Below are 14,103 nucleotides of genomic sequence, written 5' to 3'. Positions count from 1 at the left end.
ATTCTGTGTTTTGCAGTGCTCTTCCACTGCCAGATTATTATCTTCAGTGGTTCTCAAGTCAATCCACAACCCAAAATAGTTCTCATCACCATAATACTTTTCAAGAGTTAAATTACACTCGTGTGTCTTCTTAATTTCTCGGACATGACATATTTTTTTGCTTCCTCCCACTGATCTAGCGACCTCATTCCTTCGGGGTAGGGTTTATTAGCGGTTACTTGATTCAAAATGAGCGCCAATGGTTGCTTCATGCACTCAACTCATTTTTGACAAAAATGTCACCGCCTCATTTGGAATTCAAATATTGCATTCGTTCAATAAGTACTTACGCCCAGCTTTGCCTACCTAAATAAAGCGTCCATCAACGCTTTCGCACTGTCTGCTGCTTTATACTCGGGTAATAGTAATCCTGAACCGAGCTTGAACTCTTCTTTAATTTGATTAAATTTTGGCTTTTCCAATGCCTCAAGACTTCGTGTCAGTTCCTCCATTAACTTGTTGTGCAATTCGTCTTCCTCCAATTTAGCATTGTTAGAGGACTGAAATAAATATAAGTTATGAGCTATTCCAGAATGTAACTAGAGGACAAAGCCAATGGGCAACGACTGTAACTTAGACTCTCATCCATGGACCTCCTCAACAACCTTATAGCTAAGGACAGAATAGTGCGGTAGAGTCTCAAGCTGAGACAGGACATACAGTCCCCCCTCTCAAGGGACACCATTGCCACCAGCCTATCTAACCTCCAAAACCCGGCATCTACCAACCAGAAGCAGGGTTTTCCACAGGGGTCAGCCAAGGATCACACCAACCAGAGGTCGGGCCCGTATGCATCAGAATACCCACCGAGAGCCCCAACCCAGTCCAAACCCAGGACCCAGCTCACCGCAGGCCCACGCCGTCGATTTTTTGCCAAGCTCGTATGGGACTCAGACCAGAACCATCACAGGGATTGTAGTGATATGGAGCAGAAGTTTAAACTACCTTCCAAATGGAACCCCCCAGGACCCCAAGCGCACGAGGCTTTTATCGAGTCTAATTAATTTCAATTCGACCGCATCTTCAATGAGGCACCCCACGCTCAGAACCTTATGCTTGCTGAGAAAAAAGCTATCTCAGAACTCCTCCCCATGCACCAGATCATAATAATACCAGCGGATAAAGGTTCAGCAGTGGTCATCCTCAACAGGAATGACTACATTAAGGAAGCTGAGAGACAACTCTCGAATAGGACGCACTACAGACTTATCCCAGAGGACCTCACCCCAAGCCAAAGGGGGAACTGTCCTCAACTTCCTTGGGGAGATGTTGCAGAATGGAGATATCACAGAGAAGATGATGGCTTACTTCACCCAGTTCAAGCCAATGACAGCTTGCCAGTTTTCTACCGCAGGTCCTACAAACCAGCCAATTGTTAAATTGCTGGACAGGGTTCTCAAACTGAATAACCTTCAGTTCAACAACCAGAATTACATCCAAATCTCATGCACCACCATGGGCGCCAAAGTTGCACCTTCATTTGCAAACTTCTTCATGACAGATTTAGAAGAAAGGCTTGCATATGCCCAGGAAACCAAACCAATATTCTGGGGTCGCTTCATAGATGACATCTATGCCATGTCTTTGAACACAAGGGAACAGGTCGAGAAAAATGTGGAAACCCTAAATTCCCCACATCTAACCATTAAGTGTCAGTTCATGGTTGGACCATGCAAAAGGTGCTAAGGTGGGGGTCGGCCTAAAAATCAATATAATTTGGTGGATACATACCTTTGGGCTAAACTCCAAAGAATATGCAATATGAGCCAATCCCATTCAGAGTACATCCCAATATTTGGAATTGATTGGGTCCAGGCCCCAGGGTGTCCATTTTTGAAGGATTTGAAGGGATCGTATTTGATTACCCTTAGACAAAAACCTTTAATCCTGTGATACTGCATCTTCTCAAGGTCCTTTCCTATCATATGATTTACCTTTCCTCGAAGGCCATTAAAAATATTGGTAGCATAAGGGAGAAATGGCAAACACTTGACCCCTACACCGAACCGTATATTTCCATATGCCCATGTTCAGGGCCCTATAATTTGTCATCTGAAGGGATTCAGATCATGGGGCCTTTACCATGAATAACAAGCATGAAGCATATTTTAATAATCAGAAAGAAAATCTTTGCCAGCTCGCATCGTTCATAATAGTCGAATCACTGAAGACTATTCATGGGGCATCACCCCAGGTCGCGTCATGGCTGTCATTCTCCATAAGTCCGTCGGCCGTGTGTCGCAAGGTGCTCGTTGCCTGCTCAGGGCGGAGGTCGATGCTGCGGGTGGAACCTGGTGTCAGGAAAGGGGGATTATTTCTAAGCCTAGGCCCCAAGCTGGCGGATTGTTCGAGTCCGCGAGGTGCTTTAGGAATTGTGCATGTGTAGTGGTTTTGGCGAAACTGGTCAGTGCATCGCGTGCCTGGTGCCATACTGGGAGGGCGTCCGTTCTTACCGGTTGCGGAGAAGGTTCCCTTTGTGGGACGTCTATCTTTGCTTTTTTCCTCTCCGGTTCCTGCGCACACTCCGGGGTCGCAGTGGGTTCAGTAGTGCTTGATTGAGGCGTGAGATGGTCCCCCAGGATTGGAGTCAGCTGCTCTGGGGTGCATTGCTGGTTGGGATCCTTCAAAAAAGAAAGGATGGTGAATACAAGCAATCAGACAGACATTAATTTGCTCTATTATGAAGTGCTCTAGTTGTTGTTCAATGGGCAGAATGTGACAATAATATATTTAGACTATGAAGAAACATGTTTTGGTACATGTACATTGTAACTAAAATGAATGTTCAAGAAGTACCTGTGTAGGACCAGACTAGACTAGCCAGACCAGACGAAAAATGCATACTGCTATTGCTAGATGAACATTGAATTTCAATATATTATAAACAAGAGGCCTATGAGCCTGGCGCTCAGCTGAATGTAGAGATGCTCACTTTTCAGTTCATGTAAATATTCAGTCACAAAAGTGAGCTAAACATAGTTTCCAAGATGGCCGCCTGCCATATGAAATAAAACGACAAGGAGCTGGACTAAGAAGAATACAGACAATGTTATCCCCTATCTCCTGCCTGTACTCCCCCTTATCTCGCTATATCTCGATTGCTTGCTCTAGATAATAAGTCCTACGATCAAGATATTTCGTCATTTTCTGCGTCACCAGTTCATACTTATTCAGGCCTAATAAGTGTCAGCTTCTTTTCATAAAACGCTTTATTTTATCAATAAATAACAAAATATGATCTTTATAAATAAAACCTGACACTTTTTTGGTGTGTTTGCAGGTGATTTTATGGAGAACTTTAAATGCCGCGTGGGGCAGCAATCATTTTCGCGGGCTACGTGGTGATGCGGTAGACTCTTTGCAATTCGAAAAATTATGTCCTTTTCCACATTCGTGGCACTCCTTTTCAAGATTGTGGTAACATTACTAGTACCAGAGGCGTTATAAGGAACGAAATCGCCAGTATATGGTATTAGCTTTGACCCCTCCCCTGAGCCAGCTCAATTGCAAAAACATATAATTCACCCCTTTTTTTCTGGTCGCCGATCCTACTTTCAACGCTCCATCAGCTACTTTAGACAATGCTGATCCCATATACAACAACCTAAAGCCGAAAAACACTAAAATACCTCAGTCCTGAATTTCCAAAAAAAACCTCTAAACCAACCACCAGAACCATTTTCTTCACCAAAGACTTAAATCTCAAAATCCGACATAGTCAAATCTCAAATATTCCTGACTTTTCCACGTCCGTCGAGAGCTAACGCTCCAAAAACGAACATCCCGTAAACGCACCTAAGTCAGATATTTTACCAAAGATCCACCTCTGCATACCGAAGATCACATAAGTGAGTTGTGTTAGGAGGGATGTGATGATGCGATACGTCATCCCGCAATGAATGGCCTTACAATAACACATTCCGTATGTTCGTAAATAACGTTTCGCAGCACAGCCGAGTGAAAAACCCCAACTTAATGGATTAGCTTGGGGTCGAAATCGACCGGTGGCATCTCTTTCGTGCGTTGCTAGGGTTGGCAGTGGCTGATTGCTGGTGGATAGAAGTCGCGGGAACGGCGATGCTAGGCTGGGGTGTGGTTAGCAACCAAAATCTACACTGAGTTTGCCTTTGATTCCCCATACGAAAAAGCAAAATGGTTTAAAATGTATTTTAGAATGAAAATCTTAATCGTTTATAACTTTTTTGCCCTTAAGTCAATTTTAATGGTGAGATCGGGAATGGTGAGATCGACCACCTCCACCAATCCACATTTGGCTTATTTTTATTGCATGGTGAGTATAGATGTGGCTTTCGGCAGTGTTTTATTTACCACCTGACCTCAGATGAAACAGTAGCCTCCTTTTTGATTGGAGCAAACCTTCGTCTGCATAAAAGTATTCCAGCAATAAATGTCACTGGAATCGCTAACCACAATTAACTAATTTTTCTACTAGACTCAGATGTTGATTTGGACTTCTCAGACGTTTCTTGCTCTGCTACATTAGTTACACCTTAATAAACGAATTATCATCGGAAAGGGAATGGTGAGATCGACCACCTCCACCAATCCACATTTGGCTTATTTTTATTGCATGGGGAGTATAGATGTGGCTTTCGGCAGTGTTTTATTTACCACCTGACCTCAGATGAAACAGTAGCCTCCTTTTTGATTGGAGCAAACCTTCGTCAGCATAAAAGTATTCCAGCAATAAATGTCACTGGAATCGCTAACCACAATTAACTAATTTTTCTACTAGACTCAGATGTTAATTGGGACTTCTCAGACGTTTCTTGCTCTGCTACATTAGTTACACTTTGAGGAATTTGAGGTGGCGGCAATTCTTTAACCAGATTTCCATTAATATCAATCCATTAGTATCAATCAATCATTGGAGCATTTTCCCAACTCCCATGACCAAGCGATTTGCTTAGGTGATATCTGCTTTTTAGGGAGTTGGCGCTCGTTGGGAGCTGACGCTAAGTTCGATTCGACCCAATTCATTTCGACTCAGAGGCTGTTACATCTTTCTTTTGGGGCGTTGTCTCCTACAGATTTTTCCGCATCACTCTGCATCTATTTCCTGTAAATTTAATGGTTCACTATCTGTAGAACTGACGCCAATTTTCAAACTAAGAACATCAGTTCACCGCTCAACCTCATTCATCACGATCTAATCGTTCCTAAGGTCCTCGTAGAGATTATCTCTTTCACAATTCGGTAAAAGCCAACCCGCTAAGGACGAATAAGCCTTGATGGCCGTTTTGCTAAGGGTGTCATTAACTCTGGAAGCTAAAATTCACTGATAGATCCTGTGAGATTTTAAGATGTCTTTTTCTGACACATATTGAAGGTCATTAAAAGGCAATTGCTTCCCAGTGAATTATTTTGTCTTCTCAGTGGCAACTTGAACCTAACACTCTCCCTTTGCATGTCATTACCTGTTCGGATAGGACTTGACAAGGAGCGACTGGATTTTGACTAAGTGTCTGCTGTTTAGTCGGATTTAGTTGATTTTTAGTTAGCTTATTTGATTGTTAGTGTGACTGCTAGTCGGTATTGAGGCCACTATGACGTCTACCAAATCTTCACTAGACTTTCGGCTACGTGTTTCTCTACTCATTTAAGAACTAAAAATTATCTTTGAAATTCTAAATGTAAAATCAACTGATATGACTTATTCTTAAGAGATCTAAAATTGCATCCCTTTCATTTTTGGGAATTATGTCGATTTCCTTTAACGCCATTTTCATTGACTGTTCATCTTTGTTGACAAATAGTACTTACATACGAATATTCTCCCGGAGGTCCTACACAAATAAAGTTGTATTTTGAACTATGACCCAAGTAGTAATTCTGTAATGCCTTCCTGAAAATGCCAAGTTACAAAGTTCGCTAGCCTTTCTTTCTCTGTCCTGCAAATTAGCGCAATCGTCAATGATAAAAAGGGTGTTTGAACTTTTGTAAACTTCCATGGAAGCAAGCAATGTTTTATTCAAGTCACTTCTCACAAAGATTGGGATCAATCACAATGATGTTTCGATCTTTGAAAAACCACTCTCGGTTTTATTTTTGATTGAATTCAAAGGTTTGGCAAAACCGAACAAAGTTTTCGAAATAATTTATCCATTATAGTAAGTCTCCAGCAATTCTAGGTTGAAGTGAGTTTCCCCAAAATTTGTACAACCAGAAATATTGGCAATAAAATGTTCGTAAATAAAAAATGGAGGTATCTTGATTAATTTTATTTATCAAAGGGATTTATCAAAGGGATTTATTTCATGGGATGCTGTGGGATGAGACCGGTGTCGTATAAGTATTCTGCAGATAAATTACCAATCGTAACTACCAACCTGAGTTTTAGAAATTCATTGATATCCACCTGGCTTGGATCGACAATTTTTTAAAAACCTCCTCATCACAATGCTGTAACCAATCGTAATTCTCAAAACTTCTGTAAAGTGTATTCACAATATATTTCTTGTTTTTTTTCCACTTATAAACCGCAAAAAATAGGAGATAAATGCACGCTTCGCTTACAATGTAATTAGTGCATGACGCTCACAATTTGAGAATTTTGAACATTTAACTGTCCGTCTGAAACAATAAAGATATGCCTTTTGTACGGACATTTTGTCCCATCTTTTGTGATAGCCAACTTGATTCCATCTTTTGTGTTTTGCAACGCCCTCCCGCTGCCATTTAAATCATTATCTTCTGTGGTTGCAGGTCTATCCACAACCCAAATAGTTCTCATCGCCATAATACTTTTCAAGAGTTAAATTACAATCGTGTATCTTCTTATGGTCTTAGGACATGAAATGTTTTTTTTTGCTTCTTCTCACTGATCTAGTTACCTCATTCCTTCGGGGTAGGGTTTATTAGCAATTCCTTCGATTGTAACTTTCAAATTTGAAATTTCTTGATTCTCGAATTTTTCACTTTCTCTGGCGCCATCGTTATGTGAGGTTACAAATTGTAGCAAAATTCCTTTTAATGGATCTTCTTGGAATATGACGTTTTCATTAATCGCGGTTTTATCTGCATCTATGCTTAGAGTCTTAAAATGATCAATCCAATCGTAAAATACCGAAAACATAGAATTGTAATTATTGAGCAATTGCCTCGAAACTCTCTCGTCTGTAACTGTGCCATATTACAAACATATATTTTTCAATTCATAATTCATATTTGCAGGTGAGGTCCTCTTTTGGTGCCAAGGTCATATCAAATATAACGGGATTTTGGATTTTGTACTTCTTGTCAAATACGTCTTTCAGAATCTTCTCGTTATTTGTTTTGCCAGTAATATCAGTCAAAGCCACACCAGATATTAATCATCTGAGGTTACTACTTTGGATTCCATGAAATACCCTGTTTTCCCTTTCCTCATTTGTCAGCCACAAAGATTTGTAAGAGGCGTGCAAATTGTAGTTGTCAACTTCAAGAAGTTTTTCTATTCCCCACTTCGCCGACAATTTTGAAATACATTTTTACCCAAATTATTTACCACATAATTTTTGTTGTCCCTCACGACCAAAACATCTGCCGACAGATAAACACTACTAGGTACGAAAAGAGTATTTTCATTTAACTTTGAAATTCTCGCATACAGTGTTTCGCCGATGAGGGATTATGAGTGATAACGTGATGATGACGCTCAGCCTTCAAACCTAGGGGAACACGATTGCTTCTTTGTGGGTTAAACACTTTTTCAGTTGCCATATATTTGGGACGATTTCTTAGATGAAGATTTCTTCTTCCGCTGGAACGCCTTATGCAAGTGTCCCACTTGCGAATTTTGGGGTGCGACAAGGGGCGAATGAGAAATCTGCGATAACCCCGCGATTACGCTGCGATTTTCAGCATTCGTATGTGTTTCGTAGTGGGGTTCGACTCTATACGACTCTATACGAAAGGAAGGTCGAATTAAGTGCGACAAGGTACCACAAACAACGACCTTGGTGCGAACATTATACGACGCATATACGACATCTTTCGACCTCATTCGAACATTGTGCGCGTGTGTACGGCCATATTCGAATGAGGTACGCAATGGTACGACGAAAATGACTTCAAGACGCGATTTCATCCACGATCGATCATCTAGAGAGGATATAAAGGGGGTCCTAGCTCAATCTCATGATATTGCTACCAAGGGAGAAGAAGGCTCTTTGGGAGCAGGCACAGCTGATCGACCTGGCCATAGGTTTCGTTGCTATTTTTTACGTTCGTACCGGTATTCGAACCTTGTTGAACACCATTCGCAGCTATTTGAACGTTTTCGTACCTTGGTGTCAACTGGTCCGCTGATTGGTCGAACACTTGCAGCACTACACGAAGTTAGTCAAAGATGTATTCGCACATCACTTGTCAGAAACCTTTAACTTTGTAAAATTTTCTGGGGACGAATTATTTTCGGGGACAAATTTTCCTAGGGGACGAATTATCCGGGGACGAATTTTCCTTGGGGACGAATTATCCGGGGACGAATTATCCTCGGGGACGAATTATCCGGGGACGAATTTTCCTAGGGGACGAATTATCCTCGGGGACGAATTATCCGGGGACGAATTTGCGGGGACGAATTTTCCGGGAACGAATTATCCGGGGACGAATTTTCCTGTAACCCTAGAAAACTGAGATCGGGAGTGGGATCATTTGCTGTTGTGGACGATTCAGCTGGTTCAGCTGGTTGATGAGCTGGTTGCATTGGTATTTCTTCATATGCGCTACTGAGGATATCCCTAACATAATTAGCTAGTACTGCTGTCCCTCCATACTTAGGGGTTTTCAATGACAGTATAAGGGATTAGCGTTCAGCCCCCCCCTCCGGCTGATTAATTGCCAAAAAAAAATTACCCCTCTTTCAGGTCACCGATCCTACTTTCAACAATCCAATAGCTACTTTAGGCAAGCTAATCCCTTACACTACTACCTTAAGTCGAAAAACACTAAAATACATCAGTCCTGAATTTCCTAAAAAAACGTCTAAACCAATCATTAAAACCATTTTCTTCACCAAAAACAATAATATCAAAATCCGACACATCCAAATATCAAATATTCCTGACTTTTCCATGTCCGAAGGGAGTTAAAGCTCGAAAACCGAACATCAGGAAAACACATCTAAGCCAGATATTTCCCCAAAAAACCCACACCTATCACGCCCCTAACAAGAAAGATATAAAGTAGTTTTTCATTTCCCTACTTGGTTGGTAAAAATCGTTTAATTCCGGCCTTTTCCCGAGTTGTACTCTATTCTCTGGGTAAAGTTCGTTGTAGAGAACAAAAGATGCATCAACATTCCGAAAAATCAATTGCACTTTCATTTTCTCTTTTCAATTGAAGGTTAACGAAATCAATGGTTTGTTTTCGATGGCATCCCAAGCCTTAGATTCTCTTTGTCATTTTTCAAAAGCTAAATTATGTATTCTCATTTCGTCTTGATAACCATTTTTATCTAGGGCTTTGAAAAAATATCCTTACCCCGAGAAGGCAGCGGTGTTTACTACAGCACCGATTATCATTCCAGCCATTTACAAACTGTGAGAAAATGAGAGTTAAACAAATGGCGAAACCTTCGGAGAATCCAATGGTGAAACCCCCGGCGAAATAAATTTCAAAAAAGCAATATCTGAGAGACCTGTACTTTAACCCCCCAAAGTATTGTGGCCTATACAAAAGCAAGTCAACTTTGGAGAAAAATAAAATCTGACAGAAAAATTATCAAGTACAGAGAACTAAAATATTTTTATCACATGTTTACTGATCCCCTCTAACCATTTTAACTCAGAGGTCTTAGTTTTATAGGCATACATCCCAGGACAACTGTTCAATATAAGTAGATAATCAAAGCTGAACTGCATGCACAAAACCAGAGCGTCCCATGCGGCAATAGTAAGACATTCAAACTATCGAAATGACCTTCTGAATACGGTCTGAAACATAATAGACCTCCAATGCTTCGATGCGCTTTTCGATTTCACAAACCAGCAAGCCACAGGACGATGTGGACAGTCACGGAGAATTATGGAAGAGAAAAAAATCAAAATCTACTCCAGGGATGCGAACCCGGGAACTCGGGTTCAGAATACGAACGCTCTAACCGTCTGAGCTAGGGGGATTTCTTGTGAACTGCTGCCAGCAAATATATCTTATATGAATGGCAATTATGCTTTATTTTTGAGAGATGATCCAGAAATTTGCTCAAGTGCGTGTAATAGAAGAAGACACCAAGACAAAGGTGAACATTGCTAAGAGAAAACGTAGACTCCGCATACATAATCACACACAGCAAAGAAAAAAATACTTTCTTCCTGCAGTTGCCCACTGGAAGCCGCTCAAAGATGTTGAACAAAGATTACACACAAATGTTTGCACATTCTATAAAGGCGTATAAAACGACAGGCATTTCAAGTAGCCCAGTCGCCTTGATGATAAGAGTGTTGGCAAATAAAACCAGAGGTCTCTAGTTCGAGTCCCGATGAGAGGACATTTTTATTTTTTTCCTTCCAGAATTCTCTGCGAAGGTCCGCATCGTCCCCCGGCTTGCTGGTTTGTGAAATCAAGTGCATCGAAGCATTGGAGGTCTATCATGTTTCAGGCCGTATTCAGAAGGGCCTTTAGGTCGTTTGAATTGCCGCATGAGTTGCTCTGTCTTGTGAAGGCCTTTATGGTAGATCGGTTTCGATGAGCCAGTAGCCCTTAACATGCAGTTTCCATGCAGTTTTCATGCGGCCATCGTGTCCAGTACCCTATGTCTGCCATGTGAAGAAGTCTAAAATGTCTTCGGATAAAATGTCTGGTATTCTTTAATATCTGAGCTTATGACGTTCATCGAATCTATAGAACCACATACCATAATACATCAGAGAATATTATAGGGCCGGACACATTTTCCAAGGGGACATTATTTACATGTACAATGGATTTTGTTAGTTTGCATTACACTCTAATCAAAATCATTCATTGTCTCCCAGCTTTAGTTTATAATGCATCTCATGGTTTGTAGGGACAGCGATAACACGACATGCCAGGGAGTAGCACATTGCTATGTTACACAGAGTGACATAACATGGTACCTAGTCATTCTTATAAGTATGGAGTATTTCGATGACAAAGTCACAACCAGAATGCAGGGAAAAGTGCACTTAAAAAATTTCTTCATGGCGCTCACCGAAATAATGCGGCACTGGACAAGTGTGCATTTGAAGACAGCGTACGCATTATGCAGTGACCCCCCCCCCCCCCTCACAGTGGGCCTTTTTTGCAAAATTTGATAATTTACCACTTTTTTTGGTCGCCGATCCTACTTTGAACGAACAAACAGCTTTTTTGGGCACCGCATAATGCATGTACTGCACAGTTAAGCCGAAAAATCACTAAAATACCTAGGTTCTAAATTTCCTAAAAGACATCTAAATCGATCATCAAAACCATTTTCTTCACCAAAAACGTTACTCTAAAAATCCCGCACATGTTTGCGCAGATATTCATCAGCATCTTAACAATCTTTCGGGGAAACTTGTCAGCTTCCTCGACGCTGCTGTGAACTGCAAGAAATCAGACAAAGCCTGCTCAACTTACCGGGGCGGGGTCACTCATTCTGCAGACGATACTTGTTTTATTTTCCTCAGCCTAGAAGTAAAACAACAAATAATTATTGGTTTCGTCATGCTTGAGCAAGAATAGCCAAATTGTATCGGGTAGCCCAATAAAAACGCCCTAAACATTGAGGCGTAATATCGCGCAAGGTTTATTGTCACGAGGAAAGAAGAGCAGGGGACCTAACGCCAACCTATTTATGTAAAGTGATAATTAGAAGGTATATAGTTCAGGAAATGTTAATAAATAATCATTCCTTATAGTCTTTTGAAAGCATTTTTGATTGTAAAAAGTATATGCCTACGTCACAGAGTCTCTGTGATGGTCATTTTTATCACAGTAGTCTCGAGCATCCAGACCTTCTTCACTTATTAGTCTGGCGCAAGCCAGGCGTTCATTGTACTAGACCTAGACGTTTTCCACCACAATGTAACTGGGCCGAAGAAACACTGCGTAAGATTACCTCGAGCTGGAGCTAAGAATATATTATGCTAATGAGCATACTTCCACATTGAGTTTGCCCAGAATGGTGCATATCGCGCGAAGCTGCTTAGCCTAATACCATTAGGCCCAGCGTAATGGCGCTGAGGCGGCGGCCGCTGTAATCAAGAAAGTGGTTGAGTCACTCTATGTCATGACGGACCTAATCAAAATTGCTTACATTTTCGCATTGCCACAATGAAAGACCTAATACTGAAACCACATGTCTGTTGACTGTGCTTTAAGAGAGACTAGAAACCACTATACCCCCCCCCCCCCCCCCCCACTCTCATAAACAACAAACGCCCACCCCTTCCTGCTACCTCAATACCTCTGGATTTATGTCTACCATAAAACGTGTTCTCAATTTAAAACTTATTTTGTGGGTCACAAACAGTAGTAACACGTAACGGGCAACTAGACGGGTCAGAGGTCAAACAAATTGCCATGACAGCGTCCCAGATTCTGGCGGTGACGCGGCATGTGTTGTATGGGTGTTACCAGGGGCCATTGTGCAGCCATTTTGAATTGCTAATCAAGAAGTCCCAGATTGGAGAGGTTGACGGAATATCGCCATGCAGTAATTCGGATGTCAGCGCCTTCCATTTGAAGCATTGTACGTTCCGCCATTTAGTTCCATTTGGGTTTTCTATCGACGTTTGATATAAGTTAAATGAGGCTATATTCACCGGTACGATCAATTTCATAGCACATGTAAGATATCAAAACATTTACAGTTGGCTACAATATCAGACGGTAGAAATGGCGGACAAAATCACCGTCCCCGACGCAGACATTTGAAGATATTTAGAAAGGAGATGGGTAAGTTGACCTACCGATACTTCCAAATCTGGCTTATTATTTTACTAGATTGTTATCAGAAGCGGGAACATCCAGTTCGCCAGTTTGAATGAACGCAGATACGAGTCACGATTCTCGCTAAGTTTTCTCGCCAAGGCATTTTCAAATTATGTACCGTACACATTTATCGTTCAATTGCGATTCTGACCTCGTTCATTTTTTGGCCTTCAGGGGACAGGTTCACTGAGGACCGGCCTCACGCGATGGGCTGCCCAAGGAGTTTAGGGACAGCAAGCTCTAGTCTACCGTACAGCGATGCAGCGTGCTGCTACGTGCATTCGACAAAGGCACATACATCCAGTTAATGAAAGTCTACACAGCCAGCTTAGTAGTTGGAAATGTCACCTTTGAAAAAGAGTTCGGCAATATCGCATTCTGATGGATTATGGTTTATGTTTCAATAGAGGCCATGACCGCCAAGCATTACCGAGGAGTTGTCCGGAAACGATTTTTCTCCAGAAAGTGGCCAAAATTAGCCATAAAACAATAAGTTTTATGTAAAATTACGTAATCAATGATAAAAAGGACAATGCCATTTTTGTTCATATTCCCCAACTAATTCGTGTGATAAATTTTATTGAAAAAATCCTAACTGTTTGGGCTCCAGAGGTGATGATAATAATTATAATCATATACAAGTCACATACAATCCTTCCATAAAGTAAATGTCCACCGTTTTTTTTAAATATCACAGAGATGAAATAAGATAATTGCGGTTTTCAACAGGGTATGGTATATTTAGTTGGTCATATATCTACTGTATTTGGATGCACCTAATTCCATCCCTTTATTATGTATTATTTCAAAAAAGGTCCAAAAATCACTTTTTTTATTTCATGTGCCTTTACAACAATTTAAATTACCCAATGAACTGTGCTTTATGACCATCATTTTTGGCACTTGCTCTTCCATTGATTGTGTTCGATAGTCATGACAAATGCTCTTTTTTGCTTAGGATTTTTATGTTATTTTTTTAATCTCTTCCATAACCGTTAATAAAGACACCCAATCCTTCATGTGTGAGCTGAGTTAGAGATAAAGATCCTGACTGACTGATTGCTGACTATGAGGAGTGTTCTCAAAGGTCAACAACTGTCTGACAAATTTGACAATCACCTC

The 14,103-nt window shown here is 41.0% G+C and overlaps 1 protein-coding gene across 6 annotated transcripts in view; it reads right to left on the bottom strand.

Annotated features, from left to right (window-relative positions):
• The window catches only part of LOC135497818 (uncharacterized), a 205,727-nt gene that overhangs the window by 141,382 nt on the left and 50,242 nt on the right, over positions 1 to 14,103 (bottom strand). For all 6 annotated transcript variants that reach the window (XM_064787758.1, XM_064787754.1, XM_064787757.1 and 3 more), the window contains 3 exons: positions 11,626 to 11,676; positions 2,493 to 2,660; positions 346 to 539 (listed from right to left, as the gene is read on the bottom strand). In XM_064787758.1, the coding sequence (XP_064643828.1) occupies positions 346 to 539; positions 2,493 to 2,660; positions 11,626 to 11,643 (380 nt within the window). In that variant the 5' untranslated portion in view covers positions 11,644 to 11,676. The remainder of the gene's footprint in view (positions 1 to 345; positions 540 to 2,492; positions 2,661 to 11,625; positions 11,677 to 14,103) is intronic.

The sequence above is a fragment of the Lineus longissimus genome, chromosome 13, assembly GCF_910592395.1.
Source record: "Lineus longissimus chromosome 13, tnLinLong1.2, whole genome shotgun sequence".
NCBI classification, from domain to species: Eukaryota; Metazoa; Nemertea; class Pilidiophora; order Heteronemertea; family Lineidae; genus Lineus; species Lineus longissimus.
This window is presented reverse-complemented; position numbering and strand designations above follow the sequence as displayed.